This window comes from Dermochelys coriacea, chromosome 5 (genome assembly GCF_009764565.3).
Source record: "Dermochelys coriacea isolate rDerCor1 chromosome 5, rDerCor1.pri.v4, whole genome shotgun sequence".
NCBI classification, from domain to species: Eukaryota; Metazoa; Chordata; order Testudines; family Dermochelyidae; genus Dermochelys; species Dermochelys coriacea.
The window spans coordinates 70,509,537-70,529,883 of NC_050072.1; the positions used below are offsets into that span (position 1 = coordinate 70,509,537).

The 20,347-nt window shown below is 40.2% G+C and overlaps 1 protein-coding gene and 1 long non-coding RNA gene across 4 annotated transcripts in view; one reads left to right on the forward strand and one right to left on the reverse strand.

Annotated features, from left to right (window-relative positions):
* Window positions 1-20,347, forward strand: part of MAN2A1 (mannosidase alpha class 2A member 1) — a 208,371-nt gene that overhangs the window by 45,508 nt on the left and 142,516 nt on the right. For all 3 annotated transcript variants that reach the window (XM_038402274.2, XM_038402277.2, XM_043514896.1), the window contains exon 4: window positions 12,157-12,328. In XM_038402274.2, coding sequence (XP_038258202.1) covers window positions 12,157-12,328 — 172 coding nt within the window. The remainder of the gene's footprint in view (window positions 1-12,156; window positions 12,329-20,347) is intronic.
* Window positions 4,722-19,926, reverse strand: LOC122460288. The gene is made up of 4 exons (XR_006281521.1): window positions 19,915-19,926; window positions 14,343-14,356; window positions 6,842-6,847; window positions 4,722-4,848 (listed from the first exon to the last, which is right to left on the reverse strand). It is a non-coding gene; the product is annotated as an uncharacterized LOC122460288 (long non-coding RNA).

The window sequence follows — 20,347 nt, forward strand, 5'->3', positions numbered from 1 at the left end:
TCTGCTTTTTTTTAAACTTTTCCCTAATCTAAAGTAACAAAATAGAGACAAGGTCTACCATTGTGAATGTTAGCATTCTGTCTAATCTCTCATCTGTTTTATACTACATCCCATTGGTACATCATCTGAGTTATTGCTACATAAAATCAATACCAAAGTCCCTAACCAATTGCTCCTGCTGCAGTAAACTCGGGAAGGAAAGCTTCTGCTTGCAGCACTAGACTCAGTAGTGTGAAGTGGCTGCTGAATGGAATCCTTCAAAAGAGTTCTTTTCTTTATAATCTATAATACTCAGGATCATAATTCCCTTATTAGTGACAATGTTTCTTCAGTGGAACAAGGGTGAGAATCTATTTGGAAACTAGACAAGCTGTTTCTTCTTGGAAATATAAATCTCTAATTCTGCAGGGTTTGTATGGGTTTTCATTTGCCATGACCAAAGGCCCATAAATCTACCACATAAAAATTCTAGAAATAAATCTCTCTGGCCCTTCTCACTTTACAACAGAGATTTTGCTTTTGGTTAAATACCTGGTCACTGAATGCCTAGATACACATTTGAAGCAGAATACATCTTACATCCTCAGAAATGTGGCACTATTTTCTGTCAAATACTTCAAACTAAAAAGTATACCACTAAATTTATCAATAATCCATGGCATGTAATCTTTTTGTAATGTTATCTTCATAGTCCATTGGGTAAGACTAAACTATCACCAACTCTTAGCAGAACACACAACCATAACGGGTAACTATGCAATGATTCTCTTGTCCTGCTAATCAATTTTTTATTTTTTTAATGTTAGGGCATACCACCTGTCCAGAAAGTTAAATTTGATGCCATACTCTTTCAACAGGAGTGTTTTTCCTCCTAGCTAGTAGGCATTACTTCCAAGATATTTTCTAGAGGAGCTTGAAGTGGTTTACCAAAACATCTAGTTTCCAGCTTACTACAACTAATACTGGAACGCAGTGACGTTACAATTAATTTTTCTCCTTTGCTTCCATATTCCTCACTGACAGAGTATAAACTGGAACGTAAACCTCTTGCCAGAATCTTTACATTTGTATTTATTTATTTTACCATAGGCTAGCCTCCTCATGAGTGGTCATCTTACTGTTTTCTCTAGGTTGTGTCATTGCAGCCAGTGGTTCTTCAGATGCAACAGTGAAATCCTGTTTCCTGGCCACGGAATCACTTGATTCTGTTGACTCATAAAATAAGGGCTAACAGCCATCCTTTACAAAACAAATGTTTGATGCTGTCAGAAACTATTTGTAAAATAGTAGATAGTTTGTTTTACCTGACACAGTTTTACCTACTTTGACTATGTTGCTGTCATCTTTGCATTTCATATAAACTTGCAATGTTATGGGACATCAAAAGTAGTGCAGAACATTTGTGCCCAAGTTTTGAAACTTTCAGAAAAGGGGGACCTTTCCCTTTATTTAAATCACACAGATGCTGATGTTGAATGGTCCAGTCTTATCATTTTATCTATGCAAATTGAAACATTAAACTTTGTTCTGTGATAATGTAGATATGTTTCCACCTTCAGGAGGTCATCTTTTTTGAACTGTTTACTACATTTATGGTGATTATTTTCATTAGTGTATACAAAATCTGATCAGCTAGGCAACCATGTTCCAGACTGTTTATATGGGAGTATGGACAAGGATCTAGTATTGAGCATTTCATGGGGAGCATGATAAGAACTCAGTAGTAGTAGTTTTTTGAGGACAGCTGTATCTGAGACTTTCACATTCATCTTGAAGCATTAATGTAGTTACCAGAAACTGAGACCTCTCCCTTTTAGTCCCTAATCTTGGTCTCTTTGGCTTTTCTGACTGTCAAGTATATTTAATGGTTGTGTTCTGCTAAGAGTTGGTGGTAGTTTAATCTTATCCAATGGACTATAAAGATAACTTTACAAAAAGATTACATGCTGTGGATTGTTGATAAATTTAGTGGTACACTTTTTAGTTTGAAGTATTTGACAGAGAATATTTCCACATTTCTGAGGAGGTAAGCTGTCTTACTTTTTGGGAAGTTGTTATCCTCTAAGTGAAATTCAAAAGTATGCTTTTATTATTATTCTATACAAGTACAAGATTATAAAAAAAATTGCATGTACAAATTACTTTGATCAATGAAAGCTGTTAGTACTGTTATGTTTGAACTCTCAGGCTCACTGAAATTGAATTTGAATGACTTTAAAGAGCTAAAAAGTGAGAAATGGGCAACCCATTAGATAAGTGTCTTGAGTGCATTAGTCTGATAAATGATAAAGTACTCACATTATGCATAATGTCAACCTTCTCTTTGAAGCAAGTTTTATTATTAGGATTAGGAATGACAAGCCTCTTGCATGATCGCCTTTTCCCTTACCCCATGCATGCTGCTCACACAATGTAGTTGGATGTTTCTGTTAAAACAATAATGAAAAAGTTAATATTGTTGATGTTTTAAATGGCCATATTTTGGTTTCATATTAACCATTCAGTTGAATGAAGGAGGCAGTGAACACTTTTTTTTTTTTTTAAGCTCTGTGCAGACTCGTGCAGACAGTACCTCATGGTGGATTCACATTTAAAAGGTTAGGAACACTATGTTCTTTTCAAATGAAAGCTAAGCTTCTGAAGCATCAATTCATCACCAAAAATATTATATGACAAAAATATTTGCTTGTGATGTAGCTAGAAACAGGTTTGACTACCAGTGAAATAAGCAAACATCATGAAAATGAGAAAGTAACCTATGCTTAGATTTTGACCTAGGACTTAGTTTATAAGATGAAAAATGAGCAGAGCGGTGGATGTTAGGCAATTTTTTCTCTTGTTTACTATCTCTGACTTGAAGTAGAGGATGGAGACTGGGTTACGATCTTGAGAGGAACTGACCAGAGAGCAGGAATAGAGAAACTGGAATAGTAGAAACAATATCTGCTATGGTAAAACTTTATATTTCTTATGAAGTGCACTTTAACCTGATACTTGGGCTATCTCTGCTGAATATCCTCCAGGCATGGATTTGATTGAAATTTGGGGCAAGCCTGCACCTCCCAGCTTGTGCAGGGGTATGTTGAGGGTACTTTCCAGAAAAAAGTTTGTATTGTTTAAAAAGTTTAAGGTTACCACATACTTCACCTGACGCACAACCACAAAAGCAACACAATTATTGGTTAAGCAATTTAACAGTGCAGATCCACATACCCTTTTGGATACAAATGGGAAGGAGCTGGTACAGCAATGCAGGCTAAGACAAGGTCTACACTAGAAACTTTTACTGGGATGGTAATGTTGTTTAGAGGTGTTACTCTCTTTTTTGCTATATTTTTATACTGTCAGAAGCCCAAGTGTAAACACAATTATACTGGCAAAAGAAGTGTTTTTGCTGGTATAGCTTTTTTTTGCTCTGGAAACTTGAATAAGCTCAATCAATAAAAGCATTTTTTTTTGTTTGCTGACATAGCAAACCTTTTCTGGTGTAAACCTGGTCTTGTCTTGGCATAGTTCCCTAATGATGTTGTTTGAGTAGCGTCCCAATGGGTGCTGCACTTTAGGTGTGCCACATATGCCTTGGATCAGAGATTTTCATTAGCAGTGTTCTTTCAGTCCACTCCTGCACTGCTCATAGCCTTGGCGTGGAGCACAAGGACACATCAGGCTGCTTGGGCAAATGACCCTCAGTTCCTTCTTAGCCACCTTAGTCAGAGATGGAGCTTAGTGTATCCGCACCTCGGCTGCTTGCTGACTTTGGACTAGCTTAGTTTAGTTACTGGTTATTAGTTAGTTAGGTTATTTTGTTAGTTACTTGAAGACTATTATTTCCTCTGGGGAAATACCCCATTGAGGGGCATGCCTGGTTCACCAGGATTTAAACGCTGCTGTTGGATCATATTAAAGTAGTTCTGTATTAAAATCACAAATGAGTTTGATTCCCCATGGTTTAAATTCCAGGGTATTACTAATTAAGAGGTCTCTTGGTTTTTGGTACTGTTTTCTCCCTCTATGTGTGAAACTTGCAAGCTGCTAATTGTGTTAGTACATTCTAAGACTGAGTCTGTTCTCAAAGAAATTCTTTGCAACAACAACTACTCATAGAGAGAAAGACTCAAAGCAATACTCTGTAACAATAGAAACAGCACCCAGAGACTCCCCGCCATTTTGTTGTATTCATCTCGCTTTAACAATTGTGATTAAAAAAGAGATAGAGGATATATGTGGATGGATGCTTGGTGTGTATAATAACTGAATGATCAGGGAGGTTCCAGCCTAAGAATCCAGTGTCCATCAGCTGAAGAAGGCGTCAAGTGGAAATAACCAGAGGACCCTCAGAGGACAGACTGGAATCCATCCAACAGCCTCAAGAATGGGAGAACCAAAGAACAAGATAACATCTGGCAGCACGGAGCTGTCAGGAATGTGCCATCTGCTGATTGATTCAGCAACAGCATGATGAAGCAATTCCCATAGACTGGCATAGGAAGAAATTCCTATAAAAATGAACTCTAGAAAGTGAGAACTTTGGGGTCTGATTCTGCAACCAACTTCCAGGAGCATCAGAGGTGCATCTGACAAGGCCCTGCTCCCTCATGTCCAGGCCACCTGGCCAGTGGCTTGGCATGAGCAACTCTAAGGCTGGTAACTATGATGATAATCTTGCAGAACGTACGTGTGTGTGTGTGTGTGTGTGTGTGTGAATGAATGTGTGAATAAATGAGATTGAATGGAATGTTATAGCTATTACTGATTAATATGATTCTTTCTGTATTCACAATAAATGTGGTATTTTGCCTTTTCCCCTTTAATAAGATCCTGCTGTTTTTTTATTGTATTGGTATAACACTGCCCCAAATGTACAGAGACTATCCCAGTCAGCAAAGGACACTCTCAGTGCATTTGCTGCCTAGGGGAGTTACGTGTCCCACAGAAGTGACTTCTGTGTAGCCCTCAAATTTACGACATGGAAGAACCAGGAAATCAAGCTGCAACTGTTAATCATGGAGCACTCCCTTGTCCCTATTTGGGAGCAAGGTCAGGAAAACCTCCCTGTAGATCAGTCTCCCAGGGTCTCTGGCATTTCTTTGACCTTGGCACATCACTTTCCTAGAAAGAGATAAGTCTCAGAGCTCTTTTCTAAAGATTCCAAGAAAAGGAGCTCTAACTCCCCTCTTAAGGAATGCACCTAAAAAAAGATCTTGCTCTCTGAGCAGGTCAGCAGATTCAGAGACTTTGACCTCAAGACTTGGTATTGTAGAGGTGAAGGGCTTCTCTGCTACCACCAAGGCGGGAAAATCTTGTAGCTCTTTGAAAAGTAAGCATGGTTCTGAGAAGGCCCTGGTATGTACAGTCTATGAGAAATGGTCAGAGCAAGCACAAAAGATCAGTACTGTCGGCCTTTACTTCTCTCCCAGTACCCCTATTGGGCTGTTTGGAACCATGTAAGACTAAACCTCTATCCGTGTCAGCGATGTCTGTGAAGTGCTCAAAACCCTTGGTACCATCCTGCAGGGATGATCATAGCTGTCTGTGGTGTCACAACTTTACTCAGTGCTGCAACTCCATTCAGTACCATAAGTCTGCTTGATACCACAAAACTTTAGGTACCTGAACAACTTATTTGTGATTGCTACACCAGAGTCTCTGTTGCTTGCATTATTTTCCATTCCTTGATATCAAGAACCACATTGCCTTCAGACTCTTATACATCCCCAGTACTGTTTAATCCACCTCCCTTTTTGGTTGGAGCTCTTTCGTTAAAGGAAGAAAACAGTGATGGAAACTTCCCTTCAGTTTATCAGTCTTGAAAAGACAAGGAAGAAGTCCAGGGATCTGATTGCTCTTGGTGAAGCAGCCCTGGATGCTACCCTTTCTCCCATTGCATGCACTGAAAGACTCCAGGATCATGTTATGTTCATTAGGCACCTGCACTCCTGTGAACAAACAAAAATTTAGTAGATCACAGGCTCAGAGCTCCCCCATCTGCAGTACAATTCTCTGGAGTTTAGAGACTGTTGGAACCTCCAAGAAAGGGACATGGATTCCAGAGAAAGATAGTCTAACCTAACAAAAGTTTGCTGCAGGTTTCATCTTCAAAGTGCCAGTTTTGACTAGATGGTCAAGGGTTCAGATCCTCCCCTCTCTTTAGCCTCTCAGCTGCCACGATTGGCCTACCTCCCTCATGTGGAAACCAACTCTCTCGTTTCTGACAAGCATGGGAGCATATCATCTCAAGAAACGGGTGCTGCAAATTTTATTGTGTTACACCATCCATTTTACCTCCTTCCTTCTCAACCACCTTCCCAGTTCTCCTTCAGGGACCCCTTTCACGAGTTCTGACTAAGACCGGAAATTAACTTCCTTCATATAGGTGCGATAGAGCCGTCCCCTGCTCAGCACAAGGGAAGGGACTTCTCTTTAAGGTTCTTTCTCAGGCCAAAGAAAAATGCGGGGGATGGAGACCAATCTTAGGTTTAAGATTCCTGAACAAATTTGTGAGGTCTCAGAAGTTCATGGTGGTGACTCTGATAGCTATAATTCCTGCTCTCAATTCAGGGGATTGGTTTTTGACTCTTGACCTTAAAGACACATCTTTCCATATGGCGATACACCTGTCCCACAGAAGGTTCCTGTGTTTTGTCATAGGTCAGGATCATTTTCAGTACTGGGTACTCTCATTAGGTCTCTCCTCAGATCTGAGTGTGTTCAGAGGTTCTGTCTGTAGTGGCTTCCTACCTACATCAAGTGATCATAGTATTCCCATGATTGGTTGTTCAAGGGTTGATCTTACCAATAGGTGTTGACAGTCATGCAGAAAGCACTTTCTCTGTTCTTGGACTTGGGTCTTCAGTTGAAAATCCACAGTGACTCTCGTACAGACTACACAATTTATATTGGTATCCCTGAATTCCTCGGCATGGACATATTCATGACACTATCAAACCTTGTCAGAACTAGTCAAGGGAGCCCCCAGACTTGAGTCAGAAACTGTCTTCAACCTCTAGGTCAGATAGCAGCTTGAACTTCTGTGACAGAACAACAGACTTTGCTGTTTCCAGCGCTGGCTCAGATCAGTTTACTCATCACACAAACAAAGCCTAGACAAACAGGTTTCAGTTCCTCAATAGGTGAAATACTCCATAGACTTGTGGAAGGTTCATGGCAATTTAGGGGTGGGAGTTCCCTTCCTCCAACCAACACCAACCAAATCTTCCAATCACTCCTCAGCTGCTCTCCCAGTACACGGCCAGCAAATCCCTCAGTCTGCACCACTTCCCGCTGTCCCGATTGGCCTGGAATGGCAAACTGCAGCCAGTGGGAGCTGCAATCAGCTGAACCTGTGGACGCTGTAGGTAAACAAACCATCCTGGCTTGCCAGCGGATTTCCCTGAGGGGCTGTGTGCCAAAGGTTGCTGATCCCTGATCTACATCTATGGCTTTAATTAAAAATGTGAAGCATCCATAGGGACACTACTCAAAGAAGAAAAGCAGTTACTTATCCTGTGCAGTAATTGTAGTTCTTAGTGGAGTTCCTACAGGGAGAGACACCTCTACTAGCCCTCTTTTTTTCCTTCTGATTCAGAGTTTTCTTCTGAGACTTGGCGGTGGAGAAGGAACAGAAGGTAGTTTACCTGCACAGCCTGGCGAAGCCTCTGTGTGGGACACAAGAATATCAGCTGTGCGTGCACAGACCAAACTGACACTGTTAATGAAAATCTCTGATCAAAGGCAGGTGGGGCACATGAACACCTGAAATGGAATACCCATAGAGATGCACATCTCAAAGAACTGCAGTTACTCCTAGGGTTGCCAGTTTTTGGTTGGATGTATTTCTGGAGGTTTCATCACATGACGTATCTTTTAATTAAAGATTAATCTTTAATTCCTGGAGACTCCAGGACAAAACTGGAAAGTGAACAGGTTAAAATAGTACTAAATTTTGTATATGTCCCCTATGTTACCCACGGGGCCCGGTGGTGGGTGGACATTGTAGGGGCCAAGATTAGTTAACGACAGGATACTAAAAAGCGTAAGACATGTTTCTAAAATTTCAGAAAAGGACAGTTATGAGGGTTTGTAACTAAATCTAGGAGTGCTTGTCAGTATTCCCAGTACTATCAAAAATTCAAGGGGAGTATTTCTAGTTCTATTTTTAGGGGCTTTTGAATTTTTAGTTTTGGGAGCTACAAAGAGGGTTTAAGGGATAGTTAAAGCCAGACGGTTTACACAATGCTTTCAGGGTTGCTGCTGTTCCACTGTAATACCTGACATGCAGCCTCTTTTGCTAAATATACCACTTGTTTGGTTTTTTAGTTGGTCTCATATTAATGTATTACATTTTTCATTAATGTATAAAATATCATTCAACATAAAAAACTTCTTGATTACTCTACTGTATAGCATCTATAAAAGCTAATTTACTGTTTTATTGTGCCTGTTTTATTGTGTATAGGAAAAAGTGTAACAAACTATCTTTCAATTCATTCTCTATTAATTGTGTGATAATATGGTAATCAAAGAATCCTAGGACTAGAAGGGACCTTGAGAGGTCATCTAGGAAACATTTGTAACTATTCCAGAAGAACTTCATGGTGTAAACAGTTCATAATTCATAGTCCTCTACTGGTATGCTGGTTCACATAAATAACTTTGAAATATTTGTCTTTGATTGTCGAAAGGCGAAAGGAAAATGAATTAATAATTCTGAACCCACTTCCTAATGCATGAAAACTTCCACAACAAAACATTCCCTGGAATGGATGTAGTTCACAGCAAATTATAGCTCTGATAAAAATAGCAAGTTAGAGAAAATAAGAATTTTTTCTGGTTTGTTGCTTTTCCTTTTTCAGTCTCCTTGAAACTACTGCATATAATAATTCACTGTCTACTTTTGTTAACCTGTTGCAATCTCAAACAATTTGTATGTTATATTTAGTTTTTAAGCAATCTGATTTTAATTACTTTTTCCTTATAAGATGTACTTTTCCTCCACTGAAGAACCCTGTCAAACAGCTTAGGCCCCCTACTACTAAATCTGTCTATTAAAACTTAAGATTGTGAGGTGATTCCTCTAGATTTTAAATATGATTAAAAAAAGCTTAGCTGTAATCATAGTTGAGGCTTTAAAGAGATTCTGCTGCATAAGGAAACCACAAAAGTGCTATTACACTCTGAAAACTGGCACTGAGGGTGGTGGTTCTTCTTCTTCTGTGAGCTAAAAAATCTATTTTACTCAATTTATACTCTCTTCCCCCGCCCCACCCCCCAATTGCCAGCTCTGCAAACTTAATCTGAAACCTGAAAGTCAAGGTTTATTCTTTGTGGCTATCATACATCGCCAATAATAAAAGTTTTGCATTTGAAACTTTTTCAACAATTTGGATGTGTGAGCTGGAAAAGAATTAGCTTATTTTTGCCAAAATGTATTGGCTCAATACTAACAGAAGTAAAACTTTAGTTAAAAAAAATATTTGAATCACTAAGATAAGTACATAGGATCTGAATACCTGGACAGAGCAGTTCTGTTTAGTAAAAAGGAAGCTTTTTTTGGATAGTTGGTTTTCTGTTTGTTTTCACACACTACAATACTGTTTTGTATTACTCTGCTGGCTTTGAAGCAATATTTAATGCTAGTTATTGCCAGAGCTGTATTGGACTAGTGTTTTGAGTTGTGGGGTTGTTGATGAAAAATCCCCTTTAGTGTTTAAACTTTACAGAGGCAAGTTTCTCATCTGTTGTTTACTTTTGATGGGTGTTCTGCAGCTGCTGCTTTCACTCCAAAGCCACCTGTTGCCTCCCTTTGTCATCACTAAACAGCAATATGAGTTGCAGCTTCAGACATCAGGAACAGGAAGAGACTGCTTGTGTTCTAGGTAGATGGAGATCATCTCCCTTCCTTGTACATGCCAAGGGAAGGGGGTGAAGAAACAATACTCCCAGCGGGGCCTGTGAAAGAGAGAGAGATGAAATATTTCCCTGTGCACTTTCATAGGGTCTTTTGGGAGGGTGTTAAGAGTCTCATGGCAAGATGTCCTCCCTTCTAGGGTTGCCAAAATCGTATTTCAAAAATATGGGACTTTTTTTAGTACCCTGATGGGGGAGGAGTACTCTGTACCCACAGGGGCCAGGGGTGGGATGCCCAGAACCACGAAGGGGGGGGGAACTAACCATGTGGCAGTTGAGGAAACCTTCTGCACCGTGAAGCGATCAGACTGTCTTGGCTGCTGGGGCCCAGCTCTGGAATTGAACAAGGGAGCACTGAAGGGGCAGGATTGGGAGGGGAGTGATTGGAAGATGCATCTGTGAGTAATGGTCACCTGCTGGACAGGGCTTCTTGCTGACTCCAGTCCTTAAATGTCTCCCCGTCTGCTGTCCCTGTGCCGGCTCCGACTGGCAGGGCAAGTGGTTGGGGCTGTGTAGCCTGGAGCTGTGCTGAAGGGCCAGGGTCAGGAAGGGGCTCTGTTTGGCAGGGGCGTCAGTACTTGTGGGGTATAACCTTCCATTTCCATGCCAGCACCCTCAGCAGGGGAGCATAATTGCTGGTTGGTGGCAGCTGCAGCAGTGAAGTAGCAAGGCAGGCAGGGAGCCTGGTTCTGGCAGCTGAGGCCAAATGCACAGAGCCCTGTCTGCTTCTCCTGCTGGACAGAGACCCCTCCTGACTCCAGCCTCTTAGTGCCACTCCATCAGGTCTTCGTGCCCCCCAATAACCTTATCACCTCCACCCTTCCAGGGGGCCAATCCCCAAAGTTTGGGAACCCCTGCACTATAGGTACATTGGTTCAGTAAATCATGGGACTGATTCTGCATTACTAAATTGTCTAATTTTGCAAACTTTGTATCTTTGGAAGGTAAGGTAACAATGAAAACTGTTTTTTCATAATGATATTTTTAATATGTTGAAATACGGGATAAAAGGTGTCCCGTACTGATTTAGTATGGGACAGGCAATTTTCTATTTAAATAATGCATGTCTTGACTGTTCACAGCCCTACTTGAGGCATAGGCAGGTAGTTAAGCTCCTGAAGAGCACCCTTTTTCCTCACTTTCCACTTCGAGTTTTACGCCGGTAGAATTGATATTCATCCACAAAGCACATCTTCCATCCCCAATTACTTTAGCAATAAATCGTTTCCCTCGGTACCTGTGTTTAGCTTCTCTTAAAAGCCATATAACTTATGTCACTGTTACTTGGCTATATTCCTCTTCATCCTTCTAGGGGAAAATGCATGGTTCTTCACCTTCCTCTCCAGCCATGGATATAGGGTGAAGCTGGGGCATCTTTAATCCAGCCCCTCTCGCATCTTTTAGAGAAGAGGAAGGTTTGAGTGTACTTCACCTCCCTTCTTAAGCGTTAGGATTGTGTGTGGAGGGAGGGAGGGAGTGTGGCCTATTGGGTATTTTTCAGATCCACCTCTGCAAACCTGATAGGTGAGTTATTGGAAACTTCTTCTCTGTCCGTTAAGCCTTGATGGGGGAGTGGTCAGGGAGGGCTTGAACACTGAGCTGGTGGGAGGAATCACACTGCCTATGGCCCAGGCAATTTATTTCCTTTCCTAGAATCAATGCTGCAGTGCACTTTTGTGTTTCCTTGGTGATGGTATCCCACCAAAAAGAGGCAGTAGCTGCAGGTTTCTAGGTCAGTAGTTTAAATTCTTTCTTTGTGGTGCTTACATTTTTTTAAGTAGTCATTTCTGCTTCAAATATTAAGCTTCAGACCTTCTCGGTTTAAATATTTTCTTTCTGTGTTTCCTTCCTATTTTTTTCTCTGTTCCCCTGCCACTATAACTAAACTCCTTACCCTAGCAATTACTTCATCATGGATTATGCTAAAACTACAAGACTCTTTGTAACTGAGATGTTTGACAATTTATCTTTTTGTAAATATGGTACTACAGGCTGGAATGTTACGTTTTTAAGTTGAGTATGTTTGTTTTTTAAAGAAAAAACAAGGTATAAAAATTGTAAAACCAAAAAATAGAGACGGACTTACAAGGTCTAGCACTGCAAAATAGCCACGGTATGAAAGGTTTGACCATTTTAAATGCGAGATACACAATAACATTTAAAACTAACCCTTTTTCTGATGGGGTGAAATCTTTAGGTAGGACCATTTAAATTTAGATTTTATGCAATGTATTTTTATTTTTAACTCAGGTTGGCTGAAGACTTTTGATGACTACTTCAGAGATCAGACACAACATATCCTAAACAACATGGTGGTAAAATTGCAAGAAGACAACAGGAGGAAGTTCATGTGGTCGGAAATCTCTTACTTTTCAAAGTGGTGGGATGGAATAGATAGTCAAAAAAAGGATGCTGTTAAAAGGTTTGAACATCGTATTATTTGCTGCTGTATACCATATTTGTAGAGTTTTGTAACTCTTAATGATGTGCTTAAATATATATAAACTTAGAGGTTAGTTGATAAAAGTATACAGTTCTTAAAGTTATCTTATTTTTAATATTATGCTGGATGATGGTTATATTTTCATTTTTTCATAATTTTTAATAAGGTTTTTTTCAGGGAATTGAAGGCAGGCTGCATATAAGAAAACTGTATTTGGCAAAGAACCAAATACAATATCTGTGTACATATATTAGGATCAAGTAGTAGAGGCTCCATAGTTGAAGTTGCAATTGAGTTTTCATTTGAAGTCTAACTTATACTTCCCATCCCCAACACATAAAAAAGTTACGTTGGGCCTGAAGCTAAGGTAGAATCTTTCTGTAAAATATGTGCATATGATAATGGGTTCCTTGATTAGGACATCTAGGAATTGAGGTGTTCATCAGATTAAAAAAAAAAAACCTTGATGTTTTTGACAACACTCTATAGCAATAAAAATATAATTGTCTTCGTTAGCTGAACTCTAGTTCAAGGACTTTTTTATTTGAGTACAATCAAATTTAGAGGAAGTATCAACATTTTTATTAATGACAATAGGATAATCTCTTACAGTGATCTTAAGCTACCCTTTAAAAAAAAAAAAAAGAAGGTGGGGGATGGAAGCAAGCCTCTCTCCATTTAACTTGTGGGGATAGTCCTCAAAATGTAAACTGATCACTTGTGCGGCTTCTAAGTAGAATAAGAATTTTCCACCAAAATTAAACTTCTCAAATGAGTTGGTTTTCTTCATCTATCTTGTGAATATAGAGTAGAAGATGAATATTGATTGTTTGAGATTTCCCCATTATTGCCAACCCAAAGTGATCAAAAAGCCTGTCAGGTTCTCCTCCAAAATTATGATTGGTTTAAAAATCATGAGGCTAAAAAGAAGGGGGAGATATTTGTCTTCTGTTTTTTAACCTGTAAAGGTGCATTTTTCACATTTTCAAATTTCTTTCCAAAGATGTGGGCTAGAAACTTGAATAAATAAATCTGAGATTCTCATTTAATTATAAAACTCCAAGAGCTGGGACTCTGATAAAAAGAACAAATATCAAGACACTCATTAAAATCACAAGAGTTGGCAACATTATTTATGTATTTCATGGTGGGATGTGAACCAGGGGATGGGCTAGAAGATGCCACCTCACACTGTTGCATTTGTTGCCCCCAGTCTCCAGCTAGACCCAGTATTCCCCTCATATAGAACTCCGAAGATGCTGACTTCCTATGGATCTTATTAGGACTGTGAGAATTCCACATATTGTTAGGATTTGTGTTGTGGGACTTAGTAGGGGGTGTGGATTGTGATGACAGATTATGTGGTAGGGTGGCAGCGGAGAAAGAGAGGAAAGTGGGTAAAATAGCAATGGGAGCTGCAGAATCAAGAGGTTTACCTATTTCAGTATTATAGTAGTCTCTCAAATTAGCATTACAAATATTTTCTCTCTATCCATTCACTGCATATTCTTGCCTTAGTCACTGCATCTGGTTTAATGGTAGTACAGACAGTTTTACCTAGGCAATTTCTGACCTGACTTGTTCAATGGGTTTTTATGGAATTAATTTATAATTCAGACATTACAGCCTTTTGAAATTCTGAAAGTTGATTAAAAACTCTTGAATAGAAAATTAAATTTAGGGAGTGGTAGTGATGAGCGGCCCATCTCCACCCCTCTTGTGCCATTCCTAAGATCACTCCCCATTCCTTCCTTCTCTTCTCTTGTTGTGTCTGGAATGCCCATTCTATATCTGTTTAAACAAACAAACAAAAAAAAAGACACCCAGAGCTGTTCATGACCGCTTCATATCTCTCTCTTTCCAGCTCTTGGCTATGGAGAGATCTGGAGCCCTTTATCTGACCCTGCCTATGCAACTACCCTCTCTTATGGAGGCATCACCTTCTCTTACATTCTCTTCTCTGGATCAGACTTTCTCCTCTTTTGAACAGTACTGCATCTGACTCTCCTCTCCTTTCTTCCTTCATGTTCCTATTATCTGTTGTCCACCCAACTCCTTCTCCATCAGTTTTCCTCTTTGATTTAGACTCGTGGCTCTCTTCCTCTCCTCACCGTCTCCCACGTTAATCCTTCAGCTTCCATGCTGATGACCCATCTGATCCCTTAGATGCATGTTTCCTTGTCCTCACCTCTTCATTTGACCATTTGACCTGAAGCTATGATTCAACTCTCCCACTCACCAAAAGGGCCATTCAATTGATTTGGTCTTCACCAAACACAGCACTCTCTCTAATTTCTCTGTTGCTGTATGCTCCATCTTTGACCATTGTTCGGTCTCTTTCACCCTTTCCGATCGACCCCCTCCTTGGACCTGTCACTCAGCCTGTCCATGACTTTCAGTTCCTCTGCACTGTAGATTTCTGATCTGCTCTCAGCCCTATCCTCCCCACCCTCTGCCCTTTCTTCCATTTTTTTATGGTGGTTGATTCTCTCTGTGCTTCACTATCCTCCACCCTTGGCTTTTTTGGGCCTCTCTTCTGCTCCTGTTCTTGCTCCACAGTGCTTCTCTGATGGAAATCCTGTGACCAGGCTACAAATTCCTTCACTCCGCTACAAATTCATTCACTCTTATTTCAGTTCAGCCATCTTCTGAGCTGAGCAACACTGTTTCTAACTTGAGTGAATCCCATGTCCTCAATCCCAGCCATCTTTACTGAACCCTTTATGCACTCAACACTCCCTCTCCTCTTCCTGCCATCACTTCTCCCTCCATACAGGGTCTCACTGATTTCCTGCAAGCGAAAACAAAAACTATTAAATGACCTTCCCCCACAGCTTGCCTTTCCTTTCCCTCCTAAAACTCTCTCCTGCTTCTCTTAGCACACAGATTTCTCACCTTTTCTCTATCTCTAACTCATCCTCTTTTTTCCCCAGTGACTATGCCCCATCCCATCTTCTGATTTCCCTCCTGCCCACTCGCATCTCCTCCTTTACTCTTCTCTTTCTTAATCTCTCACTCTGCTCTGGGTCTTTTCTTTCACAATAAAAGCATGCTTTGTATTGCCCATCTTAAAAAAATAAATAAAACAACCCATCCTTGACCTCACTTGTCTTTCTGGCTATCGCCCCTTCTCCCTTTGATTTCTGAGATGGTTGAATGAGCTGCTTATAGATGCTGTCTGTAGTTCCTCTTCTCCAGTTCTATTCTAGACCTTTTTTCAATGTGGCTTCCACTGCTTGTGCTCCACTGCCAAAAGCCTCGATGATCTCTTCCTAGTCAAAACTCACCAGTACTCCATCCTCCGCCTCCTTGACTTGTCAGCTGACTTCAATAACATTGACCATGCTCTTTTTGAAATCTTGTCCTCTTGACTTCCATGACTATTCTTTCCTGGTTCTCCTCCTAATTCTCTAATCACTCCTTAAACATGTTCTTCGAATGATCCTCATTCCCCTCCAACTTTCTATGGGGTTTCCACAGGCCTCTGTCATTGGTCCCCTTCTCTTCTTCCTCTACACCTTATTTTTAAGTAATTTCATTTACAAACACAAATTCAACTGCCGTCCGTTGCTGACAACTTAGTGTGCTACCGCTCTACTCCAAACCTGTGTACTTCCGTTCAAACTAAAATCTTGACCTGTGTTTCTGACATGTCCTAGTAGATTTCTAGCACTCATCTTAAGCTCAACAAGTCTAAAACAGAGCTCTTAATCTTCCCCTGCAAGTCCTCCCTGCTACCTCCTCTCTCAGTTGCTGGACAGCACCAACATCCTACCTGCTACTCAGGGCCATAACTTGGGTGTTTATGACTTGGACCTCTCATTTGGATCCTCATGTTCAGACTGTCTAAATCTTGCTGATTCTTTCTGCATAACATTTCTAAGATACAGCTTTTCCTATCCAACCATCCAGCTAAAACTGTTGTCCCAGTTTTCATCATCTCATGTCTGTTATTGCAGTATCCTTTTCTTTGGCCTTGACAAATGCAATCTTGACCTGCTCATATCCATTCAGAATGCTGCTGCAAAAATGATTTTCTTAGCTTTTTGCTTTGACCATATCATTTTCCTCTCACCCCTCTACCGGCTTGCCCCCTCTGTCATATCAAGCATAAGCTACTTGTCTTCACTTTCAAGGCCTTTCACAGCCCATCTCCACCCTACCTATCATCTCACATTCTCTATTGATATGTTGACTCCTGCCTCCATCGGCCACTTGTTAAATTTTCAAATAAGCACCTTTGTGATTTCACCCATGCTGACCTTCATGCTTGGGCAGAGCTTCTTGTAAATATCTGCACAACTACTTTGGTATCCTCCTTCAAAACCTGTCTTTTAAAACTCTTCTGTAAAATCTCTAGAAGGTTAACTGTTAGGCCATTCTTGTGCTGTGACTGCTGCCAGTAATCTTAATTAATATTGTTTCTTCAAGCAGATGCAGTTGTGTAGTCCACACAAGAGCTGGAGAATTTTGGCTAGCAGTAAATTTAGAGAAAACGTTCATGCCTTGTGGGTGTAGCCCGCCCCCTGGCATATGAGGCAGTGCCACCCCAACCTCCCTCAGTTCCTTCTCACCACCCATAACTGGAGTTGGAGCTCAGTGGTTACTTCATGTTCACTTATCTGTTTTCTGAGAATTACCCTTCAATGTATATAGTTTTTATGTAGTTAGTAGTATTCTAGATAGTGTTAGTATTGGGATACTTATTGCCCTGTGTGATGCCCTCAAGTACTACCTGTAATGTGTGTGTGGGGGGGAGCAATTTCTAATAGTGATCCTCACATGAGGTGCTTGCTGTGTTCAGGGAAGGGGCATACTAAGGAGCAGTGCTCTTATCTTTAGGTTGTTCACCAAAAGAACCCAGGTGGTCAGTGAATTACGCTTGAAGCAACACCTTCTTGAGCATGCCATGAGGCCTGTTTTGGTACAGAGGCCTGTGTCTGATTGGCGGTCTCCTTCAGACTCGGTGAATGAGGCTGCTCTGTGTTCCAGTGCTGCCATCTCCCCCAAGAGAAGGAGGGGTCTTTCACCCTCCTCAGGGGTGCCAAGAAAAAAGTCCCATAAAACTGACTGGGACCATCCCAGCGCTCATGGGAACTCTTCTTCCTCCTCTAAAAAAAAGTACAGACCACCACCATACCACTTCCAGCATGTGGAATGGAGCAGGTCTGTCCAACTACTCCCCAATATCACACTGAAACTTCCAGGACACTGTACCATTGATGCCGATTCTGGCCTGGGGACATCTGTTGAGTGCAGTACTGATTACATCAACACCAGCACCCAGAGTCTCCATGCTGGTGGCATATCAGGCAGCAGCAGATTTACTTTGCTAATCTGTTCTGGACTCTCCACTTGTCCCGGACTTCGCCATGGTCGTGGCCTCCACTGCCATGATACTCAATATACAGAAGTTCAGAAACTACCCAATTTTGCCACCTCTATTCCTAGTGACTAGGGGCAAATTTTTTAAAATGTATTTTAAATATCTAAAGATGCAGATGGGATTTAGTGGAATTTTCAAAAACACATAGGTTGATTTCAATTATTTCACCTATCTGAATTTTTAGTTTCCTAAATACCTTTTAAAATCTGGCCCTTAGTATCTTACTGTGCAAGTGGCTTCTGAATCAATGGGTGTTTGTTGTTGTTGTTGTTGTTTGTTGTTTACAGAGTACAGTACAAATCCAAGTGAATAATCCAGGTGAATAAAGGTGGCAAAATTTGCCCCTACAATTTAAAGTCCATTCACCAAGTGATCTAAAATCCCCACTGATAAAGCCATTTGGAATAATGTAGCATACTAAAAAATTCAACATTTATGTTTACAAGGGGAGAAAAAAAGCTTGTGTCCAAGATTCCATAGTCTCCTTTTAGATTTTTCATCTACAAAAGTCTGAAGTAAGGGGGTTAGTCCTAGAATATGTGCATAATTACTTATCTTTCCCTTGTTTTTCATGGTAAAACAAGCTAATGGGAAATTTTTAAGTACTGCTGAACTTGCTAACTTATTAGAGTAGATCTCCTGATAACCATCTTCTTGCCTGACTAATAGCTGTTCGGCAGTGGGTTGCAGAGGTATCAAGCTTCTTTCTGGCTGTGTTTAGAAAGATCCTTATTTAATACCTTGATATTCAATACTTGCAGAGATCACATTTTTCTAGGACTTGTTTTGATGTTTTCTCTTTTAATCTGTCTTTTAAATAATTATTACAGTAGTTGTCACTGAGATAATTTTGGGGCGAAGAATGGTTTTACCAGTTTTATAAACAAGTCACATTGGTCAGTTACATTTGTTTTAGCTGTGTTGTTCCTGGGATGTTAGAGAGACAAGGTTGGTGAGATCTTTTATTGGACCAACTTCTTTAGGCGAAAGAAAAAAGCTTTCAAGCTTCTGTAGAGCTCGGTTATATTATCAGCCTCACTAAATCTTGACAATAAAAAATATATAAAAAACAGGATGGCAAGCAAAAACAAAATTACTGTGTGAAATGTATTGCTGTATCTCCGCAAAGAGGAACAAATCAACCTTGTCTTGTTCTGGTTAATAAAAACCCAACACAATCTGATATACAATTAATTCTTTACCCTTTGAAAGGAATTGTACTATATTACTAGTGGAACTCAGTACCCATGTTATGTATGAATTGTTCAGCACTGATCTGAATGGCTTAAAAGTAATGTGAATTATCAATGAAAGTTAAAAATGATCGGAGTGCTTTGACTATCTACTTTTTTAGGTCCTTCTATTTATATATTTGTATATAGTGTTTAAAAACTATTTTTCTAGTGCTTGTAAAGTGCAGACACACTTTTATTGTACTTGATCTATAGTAAAGTCATTCTATACTAAGATTGTTTGTTAGATTGCTAACAACTATCTAGGGTCTCTGTGGTGCAACGGTTTACCTTAAAGACAGCCTTCTCTTATAGCTATGACATTTTGGGGTGCAATTCAGACCAATGAGGGGCTATGTCACCTCTGCCCTACAACCTTGGGTGCTTCACAATGCCTTGCTGCTGTAGCTCCCACCTGTGCCACTCACAAACAGCATGCCTGTCACACCCTGAGTGTCCGTGAATGGCCACAGTTCTTGTTGAGGAACTATGATCCCAGCAGTCTGTCAGCAAACACCAGCCACACTCTGACTCTCACCAGCCTGTTTCAGAGTAGCAGCCGTGTTAGTCTGTATTCACAAAAAGAAAAGGAGTACTTGTGGCACCTTAGAGACTAACAAATTTATTAGAGCATAAGCTTTCGTGAGCTACAGCTCACTTCATTGGATGCATCCGATGAAGTGAGCTGTAGCTCACGAAAACTTATGCTCTAATAAATTTGTTAGTCTCTAAGGTGCCACAAGTACTCCTTTTCTTTTCACCAGCCTGTGTTATTGCAGGGTGACCCAAACACACTCCCAGTCCTGAATTTTCCCCTAAAAATGTGTGTTCTGTACTTCCCAGCTTTCTCCAGGACTGTTCAGATGTTTGTTTGTTTCTGTAAGGGAACAATATACAACAACTTGCCTTCTTAAATGGAGCTTAATGGAGCGAAAACAGTTCACAACACTGGGTGAATTTTGATTTAAAGAACAAAAAAAGTTTATTTAACTACAAAGAGAGATTTTAAGTGAGTACAAGTATTAAGTCATTAAGATCAGAAATGGTTACAAGAAGAATAAAGAGGAAATGTTTCCTAGTACTAAACTTAATAAACTAGACTTGGTTTAAGCTGAAGTTCTTATCACAGATTTTCGGTGCATTGCTGACCAAATTCTCAGACCAGGATCTGCTCACAAGGTCCAGTGGCTGTTTCTTTTGTCATCTTGGGTGAAAAGAGAGAAACAGGGAGAGAGAAACTGGTGTTTTTGTTCCTTCACTTTTATAATTCAGTCACCTTTTGAAATGTATTTTCCTGAGAGTGACTCTTAGATAAAGTTTTATTTCCAACTGAGAGAAAGGATACAAGGAGTCTGGTGGGGAAGAGATGTTATGCTGTTC